The sequence below is a fragment of the Lycium barbarum genome, chromosome 2, assembly GCF_019175385.1.
Source record: "Lycium barbarum isolate Lr01 chromosome 2, ASM1917538v2, whole genome shotgun sequence".
In the NCBI taxonomy this organism is placed as follows: domain Eukaryota; kingdom Viridiplantae; phylum Streptophyta; class Magnoliopsida; order Solanales; family Solanaceae; genus Lycium; species Lycium barbarum.
Genome location: NC_083338.1, coordinates 119,869,899 through 119,896,651, shown reverse-complemented (window position 1 = coordinate 119,896,651; position 26,753 = coordinate 119,869,899). Strand labels below are relative to the sequence as shown.

Sequence of the window (26,753 nt, the reverse complement as noted above, 5' to 3'; positions counted from 1 at the left end):
ACATGAATCCGAACAATGACTCCGCAATTTCTTTTGAAATAAAATCAAGAAATTAAATTACAAAAGTAATACTAGAATTAAAAGTCATTAGTAAAAGTCATATAAAGTCGAGAAAAGAAACGACAGCGACGACTACTACTAATAATAATATAATTTAAAATAAAATAAAGAAGGTGGAGTGTCACTCAAATTTGAATGTCTCATAAATCTTATCCTCCGTGGTAGTGCGTCGAGATATAGACGTCACTTTTGGGTACTAAAGATATGAAGTTCCTAAGGCCCGTCTGTTCGAAAATATCAATTTTTTATTTTATTTTTTTTGGAATTTTTAAGGTGGAGTTGGGGTTGATCATAATTTTTAAAATTGTAGTTTTTGGTGAAATATAATTGTAAAAAAATGAAAAAAGTAATTTTTTTAAAAAAAAAAGTTTTTTGAGTTTTTGGTATTCCAAAATATAACTTCAAGTTGTATTTAGAATTCCCATGGCCAAACTCTGATTCTGGGAAAAAGTGAAAAAAAAATCCGAAATAAAGTGAATAATTCTTATGGCCAAACGGGGGCTAAAATTAATGAATAATCAAATACATTGAAAGAACATGATTGACCACGGTTTTCCTAATTTTTGTCTTTCTTTTTCACTTGTTTCCTTGACGGAAGCCACACAAGAATGATATTCTGCAAATAATACAAAAAATATTATGCAATAAATAATAAAATTATTTTCGTATAAAGATTAATCACTTTTAATTTTTTATAATCTTTGGTTATTCTTATTCATATTCATATTCATATATTGCTAATGTACCACATTCTATTATCTATTTTATTTTACATAAAATAATATGTAAATTCTCTTATAACTTATTACAAGATGTCAACTATGTGGAGTCTAAAAAGACCGACCAAATATCGAATTAAGTAATGCTACAATAGTTCTTCTTATACAAATAGCTTAACACCTAAACGCATATTAACTTATGCAGAATTTTATGTTGAGAGTTCTATTAGCGTGATAAACTAAACTATCCCTTAATATACACTAAGTAAATTTTTTATCAGATGTTCTCGACAGGACACACACAACATGATTTAACTTTTAAAATCCTATTTTTTAAAATTTCAACCCGATTGTTATAGATACCCACTATAGAATTCAAGAGTACCCTTTTTAACAGTCATCTAACTTAAATTCAAATAAAAAGATTTAAACTTATACTCGCCCGTCTCAAATTATTAATCGTGGTTACTAAAAATAGTTGTCTCAATTTTTTTTTTTAGAAGTTTGAAACGCAGTTAATTATTTCTTCCCAATTTTATCCTTAGTAAAAAAAATTCATTAATAGATATGACACCAAAAATAGAGTAACATTTAATTTTATAATTTAAACATAAACAAAAATAAAAATAATTAAATACCCCTCTCAATTAATACATTTTAAAGCTCGTGTGAAACAAAAAGTCACAAATAATTTGTGACGGAGGAGTAGTGGAAATGTTTAACTACCAAAGTTTCAATTTACTTCATACTTAACCAAGATCTCGAGTTCGAGCCTCATTGGGTATGGAATCACCATTGTTAAGGAATATTTTGCCCTCCAAAATAAAATTACCTGACAGAATCCGAATTAGTTGCACCCAAATACCGGTACGGAATACTGAATGGGAAAAAAAAAGTCCCACTTTCCAATTGCCTTATAACCCCTAAAAATGACTTCCAAGAACCTACCCTTGGTATTGTGATTTAGGAGACTTTTGCTTTTTCCTTGTGTGTCATTATTTTATTTAGAATCAGAAGAGATATACTACAACATGACCAAAGACTTTGACAGGCCCCCACACCCACGCCACCCCACCCCACTTTCCACCAAAAATGCCTACCGAAATTTAACAATCTAATTCCTAGGCCCCCACCCCCATGCCCCAACAACCCCACCCTAACTCTTCCCTTGTTTTGCAATATCAATCTCCTTCACCGCCTACCCTGTCATCTCCATCTCTTTTTCCCTTCAATTCTACTCCTTACCCACCAACTAAGGGTGCTAAAAAGAACACTTTTTTGTCTCTTAATTATCTCCTACTCACCAAAGAACCAAACTTTCTTGCTTTAATGGCTAAGTTAATAGTTGAAGTTCTTGATGCAAGTGATCTGATGCCAAAAGATGGTCAAGGTTCAGCAAGTCCATTTGTTGAAGTAGACTTTGATGAACAACGTCAAAGAACTCAAACTAAAACCAAAGATCTCAACCCTCAATGGAATGAAAAACTTGTTTTCAGCATCAAGAATCCAAGAGAACTTGAACACCAAACTATCTCTGTTTCTGTTTATAATGACCAAAAGCATGGTCACCACAAGAATTTTCTTGGTCGTGTTAAGATTTCTGGTTCTTCTGTACCCTTTAATGACTCTGAAGCTTTAGTGCAGAGATACCCTCTTGATAAAAGAGGACTCTTTTCACATATTAAAGGTGATATTGCCTTAAGAATCTATGTTGGTGATGTTCCTGGTGGTGATAATGTTATTCCAGAGAGTTTTGCAGTGGAAACTGAGCAGCAAAATGTGAATAGGGGTGAAGATAGGACAACCCCTTTTACTCCAATAGTGCAAGAAATTAACACAAACAACAACTTTGAAGAACAGTACATGAAGGAAACTGAAATCAAGAAAAAGAAGAAAAAAGAACCAGAGGTAAGGACTTTTCATTCTATTCCAGCACAGGCACCTGTGGCTGAGAAACCACCTGTGATGGTGGAGAGAAGGGCTGATTTTGCAAAGGCTGGTGGACCTGTGGCTAGTAATGTAATGCAGATGCAAATGCCTGGTGGTCCAAGGCCTGAATTTGGGTTAGTGGAAACTAGACCACCTTTGGCTGCTAGAATGGGGTATTGGGGTAGAGATAAAACTGCTAGTACTTATGATTTGGTTGAGCCGATGCATTTTTTGTATATTCATGTTGTGAAAGCTAGGGATCTTCCTGTTATGGATATATCTGGGAGTCTTGATCCTTATGTTGAGGTCAAACTTGGGAATTACAAAGGTGTTACTAGGCACTTTGAGAAGAATCAATACCCTGTATGGAACAGTGTTTTTGCTTTTGCTAAAGAAAGGCTGCAATCTAATTTGATTGAAGTTAGTGTGAAAGATAAGGATGTTGGGAAGGATGATATTGTTGGCAAAGTTATGTTTGATATTGCTGAAGTCCCTGTTCGTGTTCCCCCGGATAGTCCTTTAGCTCCACAATGGTATAGGTTGGTGAATAAGAATGGGGAGAAGGTTTCACAAGGTGAAATCATGCTTGCTGTTTGGATGGGAACTCAAGCTGATGAGGCTTTTCCTGATGCTTGGCATTCTGATGCTCATATGGCTACTCAACAAAATTTGGTTAATACACGGTCCAAAGTGTATTTCTCCCCCAAATTGTATTATCTAAGAGTTCATGTTATTGAAGCTCAGGATCTTATACCATCAGATAGAAGCCGAATGCCTGAGGCGTATGTGAAGTTACAGCTTGGGCATCAGGGCAGGACTACCAAGCCCTCACCGATGAGACACATTAATCCGGTGTGGAATGAGGAGCTAATGTTTGTTGCATCTGAGCCTTTTGAGGAGCATTTGATAATAGATGTTGCGGATAGAGTTGGACCGGGAAAAGATGAAGTGCTCGGCAGGGCTATGATATCGGTTAGAGATATTCCACCCAGACTTGAAAATGTTAAGCTACCTGATGCTAAATGGTTCAATCTTCTCAAGCCTTCTCATCATATGGCAGATGAAGACCAGAAGAAGAAAGAAGTGAAGTTCTCCAGCAAGATTCACCTTCGAATTTGGATAGATGCTGGTTACCATGTTCTTGATGAGTCCACTCATTTTAGCAGTGATCTTCAACCATCATCGAAGTACTTGAGAAAGCCTAGTATTGGGATTCTTGAATTAGGCATTCTCAGTGCCAAGAATCTGATGCCAATGAAGAGTAAAGAAGGTCGAATTACGGATGCATATTGTGTTGCTAAGTATGGGAACAAATGGGTTCGAACAAGAACACTCATCGACACTCTGGCTCCTCGATGGAACGAGCAGTTCTCTTGGGAAGTGTTTGATCCGTGTACTGTTGTCACCATTGGGGTTTTCGACAATTTTCACATAAATGGCGATGAAGCTAGAGATCAGAGGATTGGTAAGGTGAGAATTAGGTTATCGACTTTGGAAACCGATCGGATCTATACACATTTTTATCCATTGCTAGTACTTACACCCTCAGGTTTAAGGAAACATGGAGAGCTTCATTTGGCCATAAGGTTCACTTGTACAGCTTGGGTGAACATGGTAGCACAGTATGGGAGGCCATTGCTCCCAAAAATGCATTATGTGCAGCCCATTTCCGTGAGGCACATTGATTGGTTGCGCCACCAGGCAATGCAGATAGTGGCTGCCAGGCTGGCAAGGGCTGAGCCACCTCTAAGAAGGGAGGTTGTTGAGTATATGCTGGATGTGGATTACCATATGTTCAGCCTCAGAAGAAGCAAAGCTAATTTCTTTCGCATAATGTCACTGCTTTCTGGAATTTCGGCAGTTTGTAGATGGTTTGATGGCATTTGCTTTTGGAAAAACCCTTTGACAACTATCCTTGTCCATATGCTTTTCTTGATATTGGTTTGCTACCCGGAACTCATTTTGCCAACAATTTTCCTCTACCTGTTTGTAATTGGCTTGTGGAGCTACAGGTTTAGGCCTAGAGCTCCACCTCACATGGATGCTCGCCTTTCGCAAGCTGAAAATGCTCACCCAGATGAACTGGATGAAGAATTTGATACGTTTCCAACTTCCCGGCCAACAGATGTTGTGAGAATGAGGTATGATCGGCTGAGGAGCGTGGCCGGGAGGGTGCAATCTGTGGTTGGAGATTTGGCAACACAAGGTGAAAGGGCACTTGCCATACTAAGCTGGCGGGATCCGAGGGCTACTGCTATATTTATAATCCTTGCATTGGTCTGGGCTGTGTTTCTATATGTTACTCCATTCCAAGTAGTTGCAGTGCTCACTGGCCTTTACTGGTTGCGCCATCCACGATTCAGGAGCAGGTTGCCATCAGTACCTGTCAACTTCTTCAAGAGATTACCATCTAAGTCTGATATGCTTCTGTGAGATGCCGGTAAATGTTCACCTTATCTATGTATTCAAGTGTAAAATAGAGAGATGGTTTCACTGAATAAGTGGGATGAAAGGCTGCTACAGAAGATACAAATGGAAGAGCAGTTTCCCTGTTCCCCCACTCCCCAGAATCCCTATTTACATAATGTACTTCCCACATTCTTCAAGCTCCTGTATTAGATAACAAGTCCTTTTTGTTTTTGGTTGATAATGGAATCATTCTATGTGGTTGTAGAATATAGTTGTTTGTACCTGTCTAGATGTAAAAAAGGATTGCATATCAAAGCTGATAGTAGATAATGTTCCCATCTTCAAGTCTCAAATTATTTTCATTGACTATCTCAATTAATCTGGTTACAAGAGAAAAAACAGCACAGTGAAATTACTATTCCAGCAAAGTGTACAATAGCACGTGGTTGACACAAAATCCATCACAGTAGCCGTTTCTACTGTCATAAAACAAACCAAAATGTCAAACTCTTGCACATCTGCCCTGAACTTTTGTGACTTAATAGAAAAAAGTTACAGATACAAAATTGATCTACTACTTAGATGACAAACTCCTAGATCCAAGATTCAAAAATAGAGCTACTATTGTGAACAAGCTCAATAATATTCCACTAAGAAGAGCTATATCAACAGAACTCCAAGCGCTTTGGCGATGACCTAAATCATCCTGTATTTGCTTCTCCTCAGACTCCGAGCTAGTTAAGTCCACCTTTTTGGGTGAATAATTCTTACGATTCCTCAGAAACCATCCGATTAAGTTTCTGCTACTCTGATTATCTTCCTTAGGGTCATTCTGCGGCAGTGTTGCTGCTGCTTCTTGAGTTGGACTTTGACTGCAGCAACCACCAGATGTTGCAGAGCAAGGTTCTTGCTCTTTTGAACAGGCACAAGCTTCTTCTGAAAGGGCGCATGGGGAGCGCCTTTCATCGAAACTCTCATGTGAGCGGACATCCTTATTATTATTTTGGCAGAGGATCTCGATCACTTCACCAAAGATTGACCATCTACCTACAGATGTTATTTTCACCCTAGCTGAGGTACCCAGCATGCTTTCTGGACCAATCACCAGGACCTGAATGTATCCCTTAGTGTGTCCCACCTACAGCATTGGGGGAAACAAAGAGAGTTAGCTATATGCATCTAACATGCAAAATCACACGACAAGTCATTCAAGAAATGAAATGGCAGCATTATTGGCAAGTAATATGAAAATAGCATTATGAAACAATAGCAGTTATCTTCTGGCTCTATCATGCTTACCAAATGAACTCCATCTGAAGCTATATCAGTAATCCATATTCTCTCTACTTTCCCTTCCATTCCAGTATATGGAGTAAAGGACTCGAATACAGCAGTTAATTCACGGCTCCGTTGCTTCACCACATTACTAGGAACCTTTTTCATCCTTGCAGCAGGAGTGCCTGACATAGATTTGTGATGAACACAGAAGTACCAACATTAAGCAGGTTATGAAGATCAGTCTTTAAAAATAGATTACTAGATATATGTCTGTATAAGTGCATTTAGTTCCTACTTATTGCATATAACCGGATAGCAAGCAAATAATTGAAATCCATGCATATCCTGAAGTGCGCTTGCTGATATAATTATCCAGAATGTGTACTGCTAAAGAAAAAGCTTCACATCCCTCACTTGATGCAATAACTAGAGCTTTTTGCTGTAATTCTCTTCAGAGTTGTGGATCAAGAGAAATAAGAGATCTTTTTTCCTTTATTTTCCTCACTGGTATATCTAGATAAATAACGATTGAAAAACTGAAAAGCAACATACCGGGCCTAGGGTAGAACTGTGATATATGAACTTGAGCAAGCTTGTAGTCCTTAATAAGGTCAACTGTCTGAGCAAAATCTTCATCAGTTTCACCTGCAATGCAACGAAAATGGTAACAAACTATTCGAAACATCACGCTTGGTGCAAGGTCTTTCCAGCAGCAGAATTGATCAAAACTTATCTAGGTTTAAGGCTAAACTCTTGATGATTTGGCGAAACCATAGTAAAAATCAAAATATTGCATAATATTTCAGTTTGGTAGTCTGGGCTCCAACACAATGAGCAGTAGAGCAGCTGCCAACGATCTTGACACTCTCGAAAAAAGTGATAATAATGTATTGAATATACCAAAAAACCAAACAAATGGAATAATTTCCCCTTTTTACAGTAGCTATGAGGAATAAAAATCAAGCATTTGTTTTATAAAAGAAGAAAGAAAGCTGTTTCATTTCCTTGCTCAGAAAAATCCTTTTCGGAAATCACGCTTCAATTTAGTTGATTCCAAAGCACACTACTTAAACATGGAGTGGACTACAGTGTCTCCAAGTTCCTATTGCACTAAAATGAAGAGTTTTTTTTCTTTTTTTTTTGGGGGGGGGGGGGTGCGACAACATTTTTCGAGAGTCCTACCAAAATAGCTTCTAACTTGTGGAGACAAGAATCAGGTCATACTTATTCGCAACATCTTACTAGGCTGCAAAATGTGTAGACATACCAGGAAATCCACATATAATATCCGTTGCAATCTGCATCCCAGGGATCAGTTCCATTAATGTATCCACCACCTTCCTGAAGTCGCTGACAGTGTATTCACGGTTCATTGCCTGAAATTGACGAACAGAGAAAATAGAGTTTTATGATAAAAAAAATAAAAAATTGTGGCAATAATATTATTTTATGAGGGCAAGCAAAGGGGTATTTGACAAGGGTTATCCAACACCAAAAAGAAAGTTAATAAATGGATTAATCTCTATGTAATTCAAACTTACACTCAAGACTGAATCACTACCCGACTGAACTGGCACATGAAGAAAAGTATACACACACGGATGACGTAAGACATCAGCTATCTCCTTCAAGTGCTCAAGAATATAAGGAGGGTTGGTCATCCCAATTCGGAGCATTGTACTTCCATTCGGAGGAAGCTCTGCAACTAAAGCATTCAATAGAATAGGAAGATTAACTCCAATGTCACGACCTGCAAAATAGAGAAAACACAAGTGCTTTACATTCTTGATAGACTAAGCCTGTTAGGCTTGTGCCCTACACTTAAATATGTTACCAGACTAGCATTATCACCAGCTATTGGCTTTTCTACCATTCACAGCTTGAGTTTATAGCCAATACTACTGTACTGACTAAATCAAGATAATATGTACAAAGTCACTAGATATAGGTAGGTATAAAGGATACAATTTTAAACATGTTCATTTTTTGGTTACTTAGTGCTGAATAATTGTTACTCCCTTCATTCTAAAAAGAATATGACACTATTTCCTTATTAATCCGTTCCAAAAAGAATGACACCTTTCTAAAATTGAAAACAATTTAACTTGAACTTCCTATGTTTAACACCAAAAATTTTAAAAGTCCTCTATAGCCACACAAATTTTATGACATAATTATGACCACAATTTTCAAGAGTCTTCCATTCTTTCTAAAACTCCATGCCAGCCGAACCACACTATATAAATTGTAGAGTACCCACAAAAACAAAACCACATCTATTTCTTCCAAAGCTTGAACTAAGAAAACAAAAACTTAGAAGTTTACCATATGCCCCGGTGTCTTCACTACTCAACCAGATCTCCCTCACTCCATCAGCAATGACATTTTTGACTCGGCCCACCTAAATTCAGATTCCGAATCAAAAAGCTAGAAAACTCAAAATACAGGTTTTTCTACTCATATAATGAAGAACTTACAAGGCTGTCAACTGTGTAACTTCCTAAATGACCACGGGCATGCTTCGTCTTGCAATAAGTACAAGCACCTAAACAACCAACATTTATTGGAAGAATCTCAACAAACTTGTTCTTTCGGACCTGTAAGATACATCAAATGGTTTAGATAGAAAATAGATTGAGTGGAACCAAGATATGGGTAACTGATTTTTACTGTAATAAATCAAGCTGGTCGTAAACTCAAAATAAATATTTTCTTTTGTTTGATAAAGGTTTCAACTCAAAGAATAGAAAATTATTTCAAATTAGCACCTTTGGAAGATCAAGTGCTGGTAATGTCTTCCGGGTTAGTAGCCGAACTTCATGACCTTTCAAAGTCTCTTCCACAACCTCAACCACACGGTCAATCTGCTGAACTCCTACTATACTAACTCCATCTAGCTCTTTCAGATTACGGCTTCCTTGAGGAACACAACCTGCGACTACCAATGGCTTTTTTGCACTTCTTCCTTTACTTATAAGCGTATCCATGGCAGACTGACTAGGAGATTTGACTGTGCAGCTGCATCATATGAGAGTATTAGCTGAAAGCCTGAAATTAGTTAGCAAACAATACAGAAAAGTTTCATTTAGAAGCCTGAGGTACAGCAGCCAGCAATAACCTGCTAAGCTTATGCATGCAAGCATGAAAACCTATTTGTAGACATTTGTTTAAGTTTTGTGCATGCTATTGCACTAGCATAATTACACCTATCTTTGGGAGTAAGCATAAAATCATGAAAATATGAACCAAAAAACGTGGATAACAGACGGTGGATACATTTGCATTGACATGAAAACTAAAAAGTGTGATTTAAATACCTTAATAAGAAAAAAAGGAATGACTTAAATCAAACCCAAGGAGTAATGGTCCTGTCTACGTGTGAGAACATCAATAACATGATCATTTTTTGATATCATCATCCCCCAATCCCCCTTAATCAAGGAGTCAACAGTGGTCTCTTCTCCCAGTTTGCTTCTTTGGTGACTCGAACTCACAACCTCGTGGTGGAAGTGGAGTTTGCTTGCCATTGGGGCAACCTCACTTGTCAACGCCAATAACATGCTTCATGTACAAAATAAAACTTTGCTGATGCAAACCAGCGCCATCGCTTCTTATGGATAAAGGGAGCCGACTTAAAAGAAGTGTGCGCTTTGCTTTTTCTTCTTGCTTAAAGCCCCGGGAGGTTTGTTATTTTTTGCGGTTTTCGCTTTTTAAGACAGTGGCCAATCCTTTGTGTGAAATCTGGCCCAAACACCATATGACGTTGAGGTAACAATTCTACACCAAATCCTAGTGATCATACATGATTCTATTTTCATTGTACAGTTGGTTTAAGTGGGTATTTTCAGTCCAACCCTCGCCACTATGTTGTTGGAGGCAGGTGATGATACTTGTTGGGTACGTGTTGGTGTACTCATACTACACTTGCTGCAATTTTTGTGCAGATTCTCACCCTCGTACCAATCAAGCTCATGAATTGAGTGCTGAGGAGCTGATTGAGACTGTCGTAGTAAGCTGCTTGACCCCATCCACAGCACCCTGGAGTCTTTCTTTTATTCTATACACTGTTCTTACTATCCAGACAATTTATTTTTGTTGAGACACTTGTACTAGGGAAAAGGGTCAAATATATCCCTCCACTTTAGTCTATTGGCTAACTTTGCCCTCCGTTAGCCACAGTAGTCAAATATACCCCTCCGTTAAAGTATACACATATACCTTTGAGTGGATGGAAATCCCCAAATCAGTTAAAATTACCCATGCCCCATAAATTCGACCCGACCCGACCCAAAAAATAATTTCGCCCCACCCTTATATACCCCTCTACTTTATTTTATTATTTTTTGGTAGAAAACGAACCTGACAAAGAAAAGGGTGCAGTGTCGGTTGCCATGAGAGGAAAACGAGCAGTAGATACAAACACTGAAGAACAAAATGATGAATTTCCTTTTTTCCTGTAGAGATGAGGTTATACAAGGATAGATTCATAAAAGCTCTTCCTTTTTTGCCCCAAAATCAGATAAGGAGCCGATTATATTATTATTATACAAGAATAGATATAGATATATAAACTAATTGTGTCCACTAATAATAATTAGGGGTCCTTTGGTCCGAAGACAAGTTATGTTGGTATTAGTTATGGTGTCATTATTTCTTATTCATGTTTGGTGGTTGTATTAAAATTAATTTATATTGTATTGAATAGGGAACTCCGCCTGTGTGAGCTCGCTCACATTGCCGGTCCCAAGCCCGGATAAAGGAGGAGGGTTGCCGAGGGTCAATCGGAAACAGCCTCCCTACCCAGGTAGGGGTAAGGCTGCGTACATCTTACCCTCCCCAGACCCCACTATTGTGGGATTACACTGGGTAGTGACCAATTGTATTGAATAGGGGGTATAAGTATAAAAATAATACTGATATTGTTAATGTGGTGGTCTATGTATAAAAATAGTGAGTACTAAATAGGATGTATAAATAATACTGATATTGGGGTGAAATTATTTTTTGGGTCGGGTTGGGTCTAATTTATGGGCATGGGTAATTTTAGTTAAATGGGTAATTTTGGCTGATTTGGGTATTTCCATCCACTCAAGGGTATATGTTTATACTTTGGCTAATAGAGGGGTATATTTGACTACTTTGGCTAACAGAGGGCAAAGTTAGCCAATAAACTAAAGTAGAGGGGTATATTTGACCTTTTTCCCTTTATATTAAACTGTTCATAGAAGCTCATGACTTGTATTTACAAGATTCTGGGGGTGTTCTGGTCTTTCTGCACTGTACCTATTTTAAAACTTGTTATCTTTTGGCATCTTAGACTTATTCGCATCTCTTAAATTTCATGTTGTGGTTTTGAAATACTTTTGTGGTTCGCCTAACGGGCGAGGTTAGGTGGCGTCACAGCTTAGGTAACTTGGATCGTGACAATTATGTAATGACTTGTTTATTGAATTGCCATGGTTTGCCCGCCTAGTGATAGTTGGGTGTCATCACGGCTTAAGGGGGAATTGGGTCATGACAGATGTCATCCCTAATTAAGCGGTGAAGACGAAATAGATGCAGAGTAGCAGAGACACCAGAAGCCATCAGCTCTAATCTTCTTAACAAAGATTTGTTTTTAGTTGTGTAAATGTTTCAACTTACAGATCAAAATTGAGCAAAGCTTTCTTTTTTCCAGATGAAAATCGAAGACAAGTATGCATATTGAAAAAAGGAAAACATCTCACGTATTTATCATCCAGAGGTCTGCCTCATCAGGGTTATCACTCAGAGCATAACCAAAAGCTGAAAGCTGACCAGCCATATATTCAGAATCACTCTGTAGAAGAATCAGGAAATAAGACAATTCAACAAATGCAAAAAGAGCTTATATTTAGTTGACAATAGCTGAGCTAAATAGATGCAGGGGCCTCTTAGAAATTGTCCAGCTAAGTGGTTCTATATAATTTCTAGCTTTTAGTTTGCTGGCTTGTTACCTCTGAAAACTGAAACGATTTCTTATTTTGCTAGTACAAGTCATTTAAAAATCATGCAGCTTTTTCCAGATTTCAGCTTATCCAGCATAGTTTTCTTACTTTGTTGTAGAAGGCAATAATATTCTGTAACAATCCTTAGTAGGCAACCCCTTGAAAGTTTCTTCCTTATTTCTCAACAAATAGCCTGTTTTATGGTACAAAGATTCATGAACTTTGATGGGTTTCTTAACCTAAAAGCAACTCCTATGTTTAGAATTCCAAGACAAGTTTTATTTTGAAGCTCTAAAATGCTTGACACCATTTTATGTGTATACAACTTTACAGAATTCAAACTCATTAATCAATTGAAATTTAAACTTTGAAATGATGCTTTCTCTATCAAACAAACTTCTCAACCATTACGGTTGATATTTCTCTTCTACTATCACTAATCTTTGTGACAGGAGTTCACGGGTTCGAGCCGTGAAAACAGCCTCTTGTAGAAATGCAGGGTAAGGCTGCGTACAATAGACCCTTGTGGTCCGGCCCTTCCCGGACCCCGTGCATAGCGGGAGCTTAGTGCACCAGGCTGCCTTTCTTTTTTATCACTAATCTTTGTGGTATTTGACAAGGCGTGATTTAGGGTGTTGATTGGACTTATATCACTCGTGTCTAGTCAAATACCATAAGATATAATGAAAAGAGGGAGTACCTTCCTTCTTCAAATTCATCCTCTACAGCTTTTCTGCTTTTTATATCTGCACTGTACTATCTTAGCACTGTCCTTCCTTAATAAAATTACCTTATAAAAAAGCACTGCTTAGGTTCTCTTTTTTTGTATACAAGTAGTGCTGTTAAGGTCTCATTTCTTCAGTCTACTATCAGGGAACTCCAAGTTCTCTTTCAACAATCACAAAGCAGATATACACGTGAATCCCAAGCCTTACTTGTTCAGAGAATCAAAACCCGCAATTTCCAACTGGTCTTGCTGAAATTTAAAGCAGAGCTTAATGGATGAAAATAAGTAGGAAAACCATTATAAGAATATATCTGCTAGTCCTCCTGATATTCTATTTGCCCACTACAAAAGATGCCACTTAACTTTTTCCAGACTAACAAAACCAAACTACGATCCAACGTCATACTCCTATATTTTACAATTCATTATCTGGCATCTGGATTTCTTTACCCTCATAGAAAAACCATAACTGCACATTAATCCCAAGTATTTGTTTCTTACCAATCACATTGTTCTGATGAACTCTGAGAAACCCCTTCATTCAATGCATTTTGACCAAGCTTTAACGGGGAATAACTTGTTCAATCACATCAAAGATTTTCTCTTTTTAATCCATCCAAAATAGAATTTGCAAACTGACAACTCTCTCCTACTAAATTTTTTTTAGAACTTATGCTCCTACTTTCTAGTTCCAGCTACGTATACTATCTGGAAATGCCAAGATCTGTGATTGAGTACAAACTTTCACCAAAGCTTTCTACCACACTCTTTGACTGAAACTCAGAGTTCGCAATAGTCTGAGCTCCCTCTAATTACCTCAAAATAGTCTCAAGATATTCTGAGCTGCAAAATCTAGTCACTCACTGCCAGTAGGAGTAAATCTCCAACTTAAGACAACAAGAGCCTTGAAAATACTACACTTGCGAAACAGGAAAACATACTCCAGCCCAAATCTTTTTTTCCTTTGATAACCAAGAAATTCCTGAGAGTCAGCCAGCACACGATCCGAAACTCGATGCTAATGGGCCTGGCAATCTACCCTTATCTACTTAAATACAAGACTTTTGGTCGTCAGGAGGGCATGAACTAGTGATGTGCGCCTAAGCCACATATCATGGGTTGCACTATTACAACTGATCCTGGATACATGTTAACCCTCATTTTTTAAGTAAGATGAAATTTAAAATAAAGGATATGCATCATTGAGTACCAATTTCTCGTATACACTATAGGTGCTCCATCAAATGGTTCTATACTAACAGAATTGATTTTGAATCGTGTAGACTGTTTTCTGTTAGTTGTTTTGCATTTTTTTCCTTACTACAAGTATAGTCACTAATATTGTAAAAACCAAAAGAAAAAGAAAACATAAATAAAAGATCCCACTAACTTCTTCCTAACTACGGCTCTCAAACTCTACCTAAGGAAGACATGGTTTACATCAAAGGAACAAGCCTAACAACATTGCTTAGGCTCTCTTCCATATTCCTTAGTCTTCGAATTCGATGGGTCGAGCAAGCCAAAGTAAGGGTCCTACTATACTCCTATATTATACAATTCACTATATGTCATCTGGGTTTGTTTACCTTCTTACTAAAACCATAAATGCACATTACTCCCAAGTATTTTTTCTGCTTACAAATCACATTTCCAACAAGTCTTTCTAAGAAAAAGTTAAGCCCTTAGATCAATAATAAGAACTACAAGGACGTAGAAATATTGCTTCCGTTTCAATTTGTTTGTATTACTTTCCTTTGTAGTCCATTTCAAAAAGAATGTCTCTTTCAAGTTTCCAATGTATATATATATGTGTGTGTGTGTGTATATATATATATATATATATATATATATATATATATCTTTCCTTTTACGGCAACTCTTCAATTCCGACTTTCCACATGTTTAAGAGCACAATATTAAAGGGGATTTTGATACATTCTACATATCTTTAGTCTAAGACCACAAGATTCAAAAGTATTATATTTAATTACTTGCCAAGTCAAAACCAGACAAACAAATTGAAACAGAGGGAGTATCATCTTTCTATTAACATGTGCATAATTGAGGGAACACAATTTGTACCTGATTATGAGAACATCCAAATGTCTTGATGTAAATAGTCTGCAACATTGATATACACACACAAATAAATCATCTTAATCAAACAAAAATACACAAGGCAAGCTACAAAAAGCTAACTTTGATGAGTAATAGGAGCTCTTCAAAAAGATTTTTTTTTTAACTTACTCGGTCCCGAATAAGTGTCTTACTTTTCTTTTGGGCTATCCCAAAAATACTGCATCTTTCTAAGTTTAATAAGTTACACAATTCAAACATCCTACATAGGCAAACTTAAAAACACAAGATTCAAAGGACATTTTTATACATGACACACATATTTAATTTTTTTTTTTTTGAGACTTGTAACAGTGACACACATATTTAATTTAGGATCACGAAATTTTAAAGTCACTCTCTATTTCTTAAAGTCCGTGTCTAATCAAACTAAAACACTTAAACTGGAACGAAGTAAGTATTAAACAAAGATGACAGCTGACCTGAGTGCCAGGTATTTTGCGTGTAGGAGAGTCTTGAACTACTTTGGTTAAACCATTCTTTTTCCTTTGCTTTTTTGGATTGACTCCAACAGCTGCTGGTACCGGTAACCGGAAACCTGGAGGAACTCCGGTACCCACCAGCAAATCTTCAATATCTTCCATTTGTGAAAGGCACACCGGCAGAGAGTGTGTGTGTATGTGTGCGCAGACGAGGAGACGAGGAGAAGCTTTAGGGGTTTGGACTTACAACTGGTTTTGGTTCCCCTTTTTTTTTTCTTTTTTTTTGTTTTTTGGCCCAAACAATATCGGGCAATTCGCAGGAACAAAAAATTGCGCGGATTGCCCTTCTTTTGGGTGGTCTTTTATATTGTGATCTTTTAGTTTTATCCCTCGCTTGAAAAGGTAGGCGAATACTGAGGTTCTGGGTTTGAACTCTTTCTCAAGTATAAAATTAAAAAATATTTTCGTAATACAAGGTTTGGACGCGCTTCTGCCTGTACCGGCATAATCTTATTAAAAAATAATTAAAGTTATACCGGTACCGGCATAACTATGCCTTATGGGCAGACTTTTAGTTATGCCTTTAACTAAAAGTCTGCCCCATAAGGCATAACTGCCTTATGGGGCAGACTTTTAGTTTAAGGCATAACAAAAAGTATGCCCCTAAGGCGGAACTTTTGCTTAAGGCATAAACTTTGACTTATAAAGTGGAACTTATAGTTATGCCAGTACCGGCATAACTTTAGTTATCTATTAACAAGATTATGCTAGTATGGGCAAACACGCGTCCAAGCCTTTTTTTTTTTTTTTTGCCTTGCATTGCGATTTTTTTTTTAATCTTATGCTTGAGCGGGGGTTCGAACCCAGAACCTCATGATTTCTATGCGAAGCTTAGAATTGCAATGCGAAGGGCAAATATTAAAGATCAACAATTTGAGGGGCACCAAATAAAGACCACCTCAAAGGAAGGGCAATCCGCTCCTGCGAATTGCCCTCGCAGGAATGCCCCAGTAGCTTTTAATTTTTGTCCCTTAAATTGCTGGTCTTTAATTTTACCCTTTGTGTAGAAATCCTGAGTTCTGGATTTGAACTCCAGTTTCGGCATAAAAAAAATATAATTTTACAAGGCAAGACTTGGGGAAATTTATGTCGGATCCAGCATAAATTTTATGCCTTAAGGCAATTTATAAGGCAGACTTTTATGCCTTGAGGCTTAGTTATGCCTTAAGGCAACCTCTACCGGAGACAACATAAGTTGTCTTAAGGCATAATGGATCTAGCATAAGTTGCCTTATAAGGCAAACTTTTAGTTATGCCTTAAGACAACATATGTCGGATCCAACAAAACTTTAGCTATGCCTTAAGGCAACTTATGCCGCATAAGACAGACTTTTCTCAAAGCCTTGTCTTGCGAAATTATTTTTATTTTTATGCCTGAGTGGGGTTCGAATCCAGAACCTCAGTATTTTTGGCCACCTTTTCAAGCGAAGGACAAAACTTAAGGACCACCAATTTGAGGGGAAAAATTTAAAGACCACCCTAAAAGAAGGGCAATCCGAGCAAAAAAATGAACAATATCTATACTTGTTTAGCCCAAAAAGAAAACACTAGGGTCATTTGCACAAATGTCCTTCTTTCGGGGTGGTCTTTTAATTTTGGGAGAAAGCTCAAACATGCCATCAAAGTATTAAAAATGGTTTATTTCCTCCTTCCTTGGGCTCTAGCCCTTTCACGTAGATTTCCTTCGACCCTTCCACCAAGAACCGAACAGTATTCTCAGACCTCTCCTTCATTCTATTTTCATTTTGCCTTGCAGCTTCCTTAGAATCAAACTCCTCCAGCCTATTGCTTGCCTCTTCTTGAGTCTGCAGTTCTAGAGACCTAGATGTTAGCTCTCCTACACTGTCGGTGTCGGTGTTATTGATGAATTCCCCTCTTTAGACTGGGGGTTGGTCGGAGTTTGGGCTGTTCTTTGCTGCCTCGAAGTCTGGTTAGAGGGGTCCGATCCTTTTCACCCGAAGGGCCAGGGACGGGTTACGAAGTCTTGATCTGATTTATGGCTGACTTTGTCCCTTGCCCTGACCTGTGGCTTGGGCACGAGCTCTTCTAATTATTTTCTTCGGTGCCGTACTTATGGAGTGCAAATTAATATATACACTTAATAAAGGTAAGACAAAAATATATTATTACAAGTAAAAGAATTTGTTTTTGAAATACGGCTCGTAAAAGCTACCGTAGATTGGGATCAGTGATTTATTGTATGGCAATGGCATTTTACGATGAAGCTTTACGGTCCGTAAAACCCACGTAAATGGGGTACAGAAACTTAGGACATGGGGAACCTATTTACGATACAAGTTTCGGTCCGTAAAATTTTTACGGTCCGTAAGTTGCATAGTAAAGTAAGAACAGTGAGTTTGTCATATAGAAGAGCATTTTACGACATAGTTTTATGATCCGTAGAAATTTTACGGTTTGTCAATCTGCTTGTAAAATCCTCTCTATATGACAGTGCTCAATTTTTATCCCAAGTTCGAATAGTCAGTTACTTCGTTGCCACATTGTTCAAATAGCATTGTACATCCATTATTTACTCATCTCATGTTGGGGTTACTCAGACTTCACCCCGATTTACACTTTTTTCTCATTCGGTCATTTAATCGAACAGTTGGTGGGAAATAACAAATTTTGACTTCAGAATTTGAAATCTACAATCGAAATGCCTACTGACTCGATGGAGGTTTTGATTACTCGTCCCTCATAATTCCAATGTTATGCACAACCAAACCAAATCCCCACCCCTAACTAAATTCATGATTCCATTCTCCATATGATGAAAACACATAAATTTGTTAGCAAGTTCTTAGGAAAACGAATAGGTATTCGTCAACCTCGCCATTATACAATACAACATGTAACAGATAAGGAATGAAAGAACATACTTGAAGGATGCTTAGTTGATCAGTTGAAACAAAAGAGAAAAAACGAAAATTCACTAGTATCCCCTCTCATTTCAAAAGGTGTGTTGCTACTGATGTTGTACTGGATGATGTTGGGTGGATGATATATTGCTTTTATGGGGATGAAAACTTGTTAATGGGTGGTAATGGGGATGGAAGGTGGAGAGAAATGTGGGATTATGTTTGAGTGGGAGAGTAATTGAGTGAGAGAGGGGATATGTTTGAATTTGAGTAGGAGAGTAATTGTGGAGTAACAGAGGGGTCATTGGATGGTTATGGGTAATAAACCTCAGTCGTCATTGGTCAATTAGAATCCCATTTTTTTATGCTTGCTTTTAGCGGACCATAGAATGTTTACGGACCATTCTATGATCACCTGCGTGGGGTCATTAAATGATGTGGCATCAGAGAAGGTGCAGTTTTGCGCTTCCACTTACGGTCCGTAAAATTTTTACGGGCCGTAAATTCTGGCGTAAAATTTCAATCATGATTGAATCAGACAATCCTTGGTTATGCTTCGATTTACGGACTGTATAAATTTGACGGTCCGTAAATTCTGGCGTAAATCAAGCACAGTGAGACCCATTTTCTTTCCCACAATCTACGCTTCCATCCACGGTCCGCAAAAATTTTTACGAGCTGTAGATTCTAGCGTAGTTTGTGAACAATAAATCCATCTTTTGCTACTTCAATCTACGCTTCCATTTACGGTCCGTAAAAATTTTACGGGCAGTAAATTCTGGGGTAAATTGGCTCCAGATTTTTCTACAGTTTTCTCCACTTTTGTCTTTCCCTAACCTTGGTGAATCCTACACACAACAAAACAGTCTAAAATGAAAATTTGCAAAATGTAAACATGGATTGTTTCCCAAGAAGTGCTTGGTTTAACGTCGCGGCACAATAGTGTTACCACCCTACTCCGGATCAAGAGAGTAACCATGCTTCAGCCTGTGTCTGTCAACGATCCTACCTCCATCAATACACCAATGGTAGTGTTTCACACTCTGGCCATTCATTCTAAATGTCTGAGTACCATCTCTGGACTTCAATTCCATTGAACCATTAGGTGAAACACTCACCTCTTCGAAAGGTCCGGACCAACTGGATTTCAACTTGCCTAGAAAGAGCTTCAGCCTTGTGTTATATAGTAGGACAGAATCATCATTCTGAAAGTCCCGCTTGAGGACCTTGATATCATGATAGCATTTTATCTTCTCCTTGTACGAGGCCGCACTTTCATAGGCATGGTACCGGAATTCATCCATCTCATTCATCCGAAACAACCTCAAATTGGTTGCTTCTTCCCAATCTATGTTTAAATTCTTTAGTGCCCACAAGGCTTTATGTTCAAGTTCGACTGGCAGATGGCACGCCTTGCCAAAATCCAGCCTATAAGGGGAAGTCCCAATGGGCATTTTAAATGTTATTCTGTACGCCCAAATTGCATCATTAAGTTTTTTAGCCCAGTTGATTCTGTTTACATTGATCGGCTTGGCCAAAATACTCTTTATCTCCCGATTGGATACTTCCAGCTAGCCACTAGTTTGATGGTAATATGGAGTGTCCACTCGATGATTAACACCATACTTTGCAAGCAGTACCGCAAATGCCATGTTACAGAAGTGCATCTCAACACCACTAATAAGAGCCCGTGGGGTGCTAAATCGGGTAAAGATGTTCTTTTTGGGAAAGTTAATGACACTCTTCCCTTCATTATTGGGTAAAGCCACTGCTACCACCCACTTCCAAACATAATCAACAACCACCAGAATGTATTTCATGTCACCGAAACTCAGAAAGGGCCTCATGAAGTCAATACCCCAAACATCAAAAAGTTCAACTTCTGTTACGAAATTCATAGGAATCTTATGGCTCTTAGCAATCGCCCCTTAATGTTGGCATTGATCAAATCATTTTACCATCAAGTTCGCATTATGATAAAGTGTTGGCCAATAATGCCCACACTCGAGCACTTTAGCTGCAGTCCAATTTCCACTATGATAACCCCCGACAGAGGAGTCATAGTAGGCCTTCAGAATATCCATCGCTTCCGAGTCAGGGACACAACGCCGAATGATATTGCTAGCGCATGTCTAGAATAAGTATATCTCATCCCAATAGTATTGACAAGAGATGGCTCATCCCAATAGCACTGGCGAGAGATGGCTCATCCCAATAGTACTGACGAGAGTCCTTCAAGAACTTCTTTTTTTGATATGTCTTGATTTCATCTGGAATAAGACCCGTCACCAAAAAGTTGGTGATATTTGCATACTATGGTGCCACCTCAAACGACACCGCTAGAACTCTCTCATCTAGGAATGCATTATCTTTATCTAGCTCTTCGACGGTCTCCCAGCTTCTTCAAGCCGTGAGAGATGATTTGCAACCTGATTTTCATACCCCTTGCGATCTTTCACCTTGAAGTCAAATTCTTGCAGCATAAGTACCTATCTAATCAATTGTGGTTTTGCATCTTTCTTCGCCATCAGATACATCAACGCTGTATGAACAGTGTATATGACCACCTTGGACCCCAACAAATAGGCCCTGAATTTCTTGAACGCAAAGACTATGGCAAGCAGCTCCTGCTAAAAAATAGTATAATTTATCTATGCCACATTGCGAATTTTACTGGCATAGTAAATTGGGTGTATGATCTTATTATGCCTTTGACCAAGCACAACACCAACAACAAAACAACTCGCATCACACATCAGCTCGAATAGTATTGACCAATCTAGTGAAACAATAATAGGAGCAGAAGTAAGACGCCCCTTTAACTCATCAAATGCCTTGAAGCATTTCTCATCAAAATCAAACTTAGTCTCTTTTTTAGGAAGCTTGCACATGGGGTTCACAATCTTGGAGAAATCCTTAATAAAGTGCCGATAGAAGCCGGCATGCCCCAAGAAACTTCTGACTCCTTTCATAGAGATGGGTGGAGGAAGCTTGGCAATGGCATCAATTTTAGCTTGATGAACTTCAATCCCTTTCTCAGAGATTTTGTGACCGAGGACAATCCCTTCCTTCACCATAAAATGAAATTTCTCCCAATTAAGCATAAGATTAGCTCCTCACATTTCTTCAACACTCGACCCAAGTAGTCAAGACATTCATCAAATGAATCACCCACAACTAAAAAATCATCCATGAAGACCTCCAATAAGTCCTCAACCATATCCGAGAAAATAGATACCATACACCGCTGCAATGTAGTCAATGCATTTCAAAGACCAAACGACATCCTGTTGAAAGCAAATGTTCCATAAGGACAAGTGAAAGTAGTCTTCTCCTGGTCTTCAAAAGTAATATTAATTTGGTTATAGCTAGAATAGCCATCTAGGAAGCAATAGTATGACCTTCCCCCCAACCGATCAAGCATCTGATCAATAAAAGGCATGGCAAAATGGTACCAAGTTTTTATAATTCAGCTTCCTATAATCCATATCTAAGTTGCACGGACTCTCTGTTGACACCTAATTTTCACCGTGTAAAACGTATATTTTAATTTTTCATATTTTCGAGTCCAAGACGGAGTAACGATGCCCTGAAAAATTTTAAAGTTTAAAAATCCCGAAATACTGTAAAACAATTGACGTTTAATTATTATTTTTATAAAATTAACAATTACAAGAAATTACGAGTTATTTGCTTTAGCAAATGTGATTTGAAAAGAAGATATGCATCCCGTTCCGTCTAGCCCGGGAAAATGGTTAATTTAAACAACATATGAATTACGGTACTTTTGACCGCATTTTTTTTCGCATTTTTAAATATTGCTCGGAACTATGTCAATATTGGGTTCGTATCGAAGCTCATATTTTAAAATGACGTATTATGGACTTTATTTTTATAAAATACAAGCTTACGTGTTAGTTTTATATAAATATGTGGTTTCACAAAAATTGTGTGTTTTTATTTAACTTGTGTACGATGGGTCTTTTTAAATTACGTTTTAAACTAAAGGGGGTATTTTAAACTATTTTAATAACTTTTTTTTGGGGGGGGTGGGGGTGGGGTGGGTGTGGTATATAAAGGCTGAGGACTAAAGTTTTAAAAGAAAAACTTCAGTCCCCTACTGCTTCTCTCTTCGTCTTGTCCAATACTCCTGTGGCGACTTAACCCTAGTTCGGTCTTGCGATCAATCGCAACCCCTTTCCATGGCATTTTGAACGAGATTTTGGGGGGTGGGGGGTGGGGTGGGGGGTTTGTTCCTCTAATCATGTTCTATCTCGTGCCAGGTTTTATTTTGGTTTTTATACTGTTTTAATTCCGATTAAAAGGCAATCTATGGATGTTGCCGGGTTCCTTTTGAGTGTGTGATTGCCATAAGAAGAACCAAGAGTTATTTTCCATCTTGTGCATCACACACTAAGAAAAAAAGGACCCAAGGTAATTTCCAAGGGCTGTTGTGCAAAATCAGTACGAGTTTGGGGATTTTATCTGTTTGAGTACTATTTACTACCGTTTGAATTTGTTGTTGGCTGAATTTTGTCTTATTGTATGACTGTATGTACTATCCCTGTATTTGTGCCTAATTTTTAGGGATAATGTGGTGTAGTTGTACATTTTTTTGGTTGGATTATATATTTTTGCTGAGGTGTGTACATTTTGGGGGAGGACAGTACCATTTTTGTACAATCTGGTGAAATTTTTGTTTGTTACTGAATTTTTTTGAATTTTTGGGGGAATTTCGGTTGGAGATTTTTTTTCCGGTCCATTGGAACCCCTAGCCTAGGATTTTAGCCTATAAATAAGTTTGTTGTTCTTGTCTTGAAGGGACTTCTTTCCTTTGGTTGGAAAAAAAAGCTTACATTCATAATACAAAAATCATACCATCCTATATATAAACAACAGAACTCTATATAGAGGCGACCTATGTATATACAAAAAATATACTATAAAGGGAATGCTTTAAAAAGATACAAGTTTTCCCTCCTCTGAAAAAAAAAGAGTTTTGAGGCTCCTATTCTAGTGTTGATATTGGATTCTATTCTCCTATTTGTCCATTAGGTTGCTCCCTAAAAAGGTAATCATTCATCCTTTTGAAATTACCTTTCATTTACTTATTCATACAAATTGATTCTTACTGTTTTATTGGTTTTTTATACAGTTTTATATCTTGTTCTGATTGTAAAGCTGTAAATTGGTTCAAAATATAGTTCAAAATGTTCATTAAGGTCTGTTCTTAAAGCAAAAGGAGTAAAGCAATGTAGCCTATTGATTAGTTAAGTCACCTATGATAAGGTTATGATTTGTATAAGTTAGAAACTGACCAAAAAGGGTATGAAATGGCTTAAAAGGGGAGAATAAGGATAAGGCTGAGGGGACTTGAAGTTTAGTCTGTGTTATGAACTTTTGAAGTTCATTTCTGTGTGAAGTAATAAGGTTGTGGAATGAGTAGTGAACTATCTGATTTTTTCCATTTCATTTTTTGACTACTTGCCTTATTTGTTAAGCCATTTTTGTTATTGTTATATACAGTTGGCAATCATGAAAACCCCTCCACTTTTCCTTCCTGATTGTTTCTTTTCTTTTGCTGAAATATTGAATTAGTTTAGTATCTATTAAGTCCAAAACAAAATCAAGTGCTTTAATCCTTCTTTTTTGCTTATAAATCCTTACCCCTCTTTGTTTTGATCAGTGTTTGGCCTAAAAAGAATTCATTGTTTTATAGAGGATAAATTTTTTCCCTTACATTGCTTAAATACAGATTTTCTTTGCTTGAAAGTTTACTTTGATAAAATGTGTTCTGAGCTTTGTTTTAGTTCAAATAAGGGTTATGAAATTATTTGATTATGTCTACATGAGTCCTTGTTGTTTGAAAGTCTTCATATGATCATAGGATGTGTCTTTCTTGCCTGTCATGCTGAGTCTACTGATCATTGATCTTTCATTGTTATTGTGGTGTTATGCCTTGGCCAATATTGTCTAGCCATTTCTGTTTTTGCTTAATGTTTCAAAACCTTCAGGCTTCACATATTTTGGTCATGGTTCTCACTATATGTCATGCATTCCCTATATGGTTAGGTCTACCAGGAATTTGGTTCTATGAATCTGTCTGATTCACACATGCTGTCTTTGAGTCACTTGGCTCAGTTACTTGCATAACTGCTGAAACTTTCCTATGTTATTTGCCTATATGTTATTATGGCTCACTTATCTTCATAATCTAAAAGAGAACTACGACAACCCTATTTGATGATTCTCTATATGGACCTAGGCTGAATAAACCTAACATGTATAACTATACTTGTCTAAGTGCCTTAAAAGTCATCTGTCTTTCCTTGCTTGAGTTTAAGTCTATATGAGGTTATGATTTCATGCTGAAAATTGCACCTGAGGTCTTTTATGTGTTTAAGCAGTCTCACCCTTTTAATTACATATGCCATCTAAGCTAAGATTTGTGATCTTGAAATTCTTCCCTATCTAACTACTATTAAAAGTCTTAAAGACCTGTTGACCCTCCTATGAATGACAGTCTACATGAGTTTTGTGATCATCCCATATTTGGTGTTATTCCATTTCTGTACTTGTGACCATTCATTCAAAGGATTACACATTTTTAGTTCCTTAAGTTTCCTGTGTTGAACCCCCACTTATAGGACTCACTTCCTTGAATCTTGTGTGTTTTCCTGTTGAATATTGGCAATTCTCTCAACTTGCATTACTCAAACCTGTTGTTTGTGACCTCTAACTGTTAAAGCTAGCTACTGAAGTCTCTTTGTTGTTAAAACTATCCACTCATCTCAACACTTAGTATTTACATTTAAAATTCCGGGACTTGCTTTTAAAAAAACTGATGAACTAGCCTATGTTCCTTGCTTATTCTTGCTCATAAATTGTAAAACTTGTGCTAGCTTGAACTTGTCTAAGCTTTTACTCATGTGCCTTGTTTGAACTTAGTTATAATTAGGCAGTCTTTTGTTTAAACTTGAATCTGCATATAAGCTTTTGGAATACTGGTTGGAACTGTAATTTAGTCATTCTTTTTAAACCTCTGAACCAAATTTTATTCTTAAGTGTATCTTGTTTGCCTGCTATGTGCTACATGTCTATCCCACCCCTGTGTTTCCCTTCCTACATGCTAAAACAACCCCTTAGAGGACACACTAAGCCCCTGCTAAGATTGATTATATAGCTGAAGCTTGTTTCACTTTTCTAAAAGATTAATGTGACTATGTGCCTTGGTATGTATCCTGTGGGGACTCTTCTGGAATTTGCATCTAAGTGTACATGACTTGAGCACCTTGAAATAGCTTAGTGTTTGGTTTGTTTAACTTGGAGGTTCTATAAATAGTCTACCCTCTAGTCATTGGGTTTCCCTGGAATTGGAAGATGATCCTACTTTGCCTAAGGGTTCTATTTTTTTGTTTTTGCATTACATATGGGACTTCCAAAGTATTAGAGGATTGTTTGAACCACTATGACTTAAAACTAACAATTTGAGGAAATTATATGAGCATTAGACCCTTCTGAATACATTTGTTGCCCTCACCTCTGTGCATATTCTCTTGACACTGCCTCATTTTGCATACACAAAACTGCTTGGCATTACTTGTTGGTTTCTGGTGTCTTTCTAGGGGGCTTTAGATGAACTCTTTGGATAGCTTAAAATCCCCATGCTTGTCTGACTGATTTTAGATTCTTCTGGACTTTGAGTTTTGTGTATTTCATGAAGGATTAGTTTGAATATGGGTGGGTATGCCCTTCTAAGAGGTTTTGCCCCTGATATTCAAGTATATCTATGGGAACTTAGGTGTATACTTGTCCTTATACCTAGAGAATTTTGATAGGACAAAGGGTATACCACGAGGTATACCAGGTATGCCACTGTGGCAACATACTTCAAGAAATGAGGAGAAAGAGAGGAATATATAGACCTGTATATCGCGTATATTTAATTAAATGCTTATAACTACTTAGGAGAAGCACGTAATTGGGCCTTAGAGTTTGGGCCTACTTATTTTATTACTCTTTGGACGACTGGGCTAGTCTCGTTTGGTTCATTTATGTCCAGTCTAAGTTAATGTTTGGGCTTAGCTTAAATGTATATATTCGTAGTTTATTTCTTCGACTTTGCCATAAGTAATTAGGGGGTCATTTTGTAGTATTTTAGTTTTCAATTTTTTTGATTTCTACTA

The 26,753-nt window shown here is 37.5% G+C and overlaps 2 protein-coding genes across 2 annotated transcripts; one reads left to right on the top strand and one right to left on the bottom strand.

The window, feature by feature from the left end:
• The first annotated feature begins 1,771 nt into the window (after positions 1 to 1,771).
• Positions 1,772 to 5,462, top strand: LOC132626936 (multiple C2 domain and transmembrane region protein 6). The gene has a single exon (XM_060341974.1). The coding sequence runs from the start codon at positions 1,917 to 1,919 to the stop codon at positions 5,139 to 5,141; it is 3,225 nt and encodes a 1,074-aa protein (XP_060197957.1). The 5' UTR covers positions 1,772 to 1,916; the 3' UTR covers positions 5,142 to 5,462.
• LOC132626937 (uncharacterized) lies at positions 5,458 to 15,981 on the bottom strand. Its single transcript, XM_060341975.1, has 11 exons — positions 15,647 to 15,981; positions 15,171 to 15,209; positions 12,122 to 12,213; positions 9,164 to 9,413; positions 8,873 to 8,992; positions 8,721 to 8,796; positions 7,937 to 8,145; positions 7,663 to 7,771; positions 6,948 to 7,040; positions 6,417 to 6,577; positions 5,458 to 6,255 (listed from the first exon to the last, which is right to left on the bottom strand). Exons 1-11 carry the CDS (start codon positions 15,806 to 15,808, stop codon positions 5,692 to 5,694), a joined length of 1,875 nt encoding a protein of 624 aa, XP_060197958.1. The 5' UTR covers positions 15,809 to 15,981; the 3' UTR covers positions 5,458 to 5,691.
• Between the last annotated feature and the right edge of the window lie 10,772 nt (positions 15,982 to 26,753).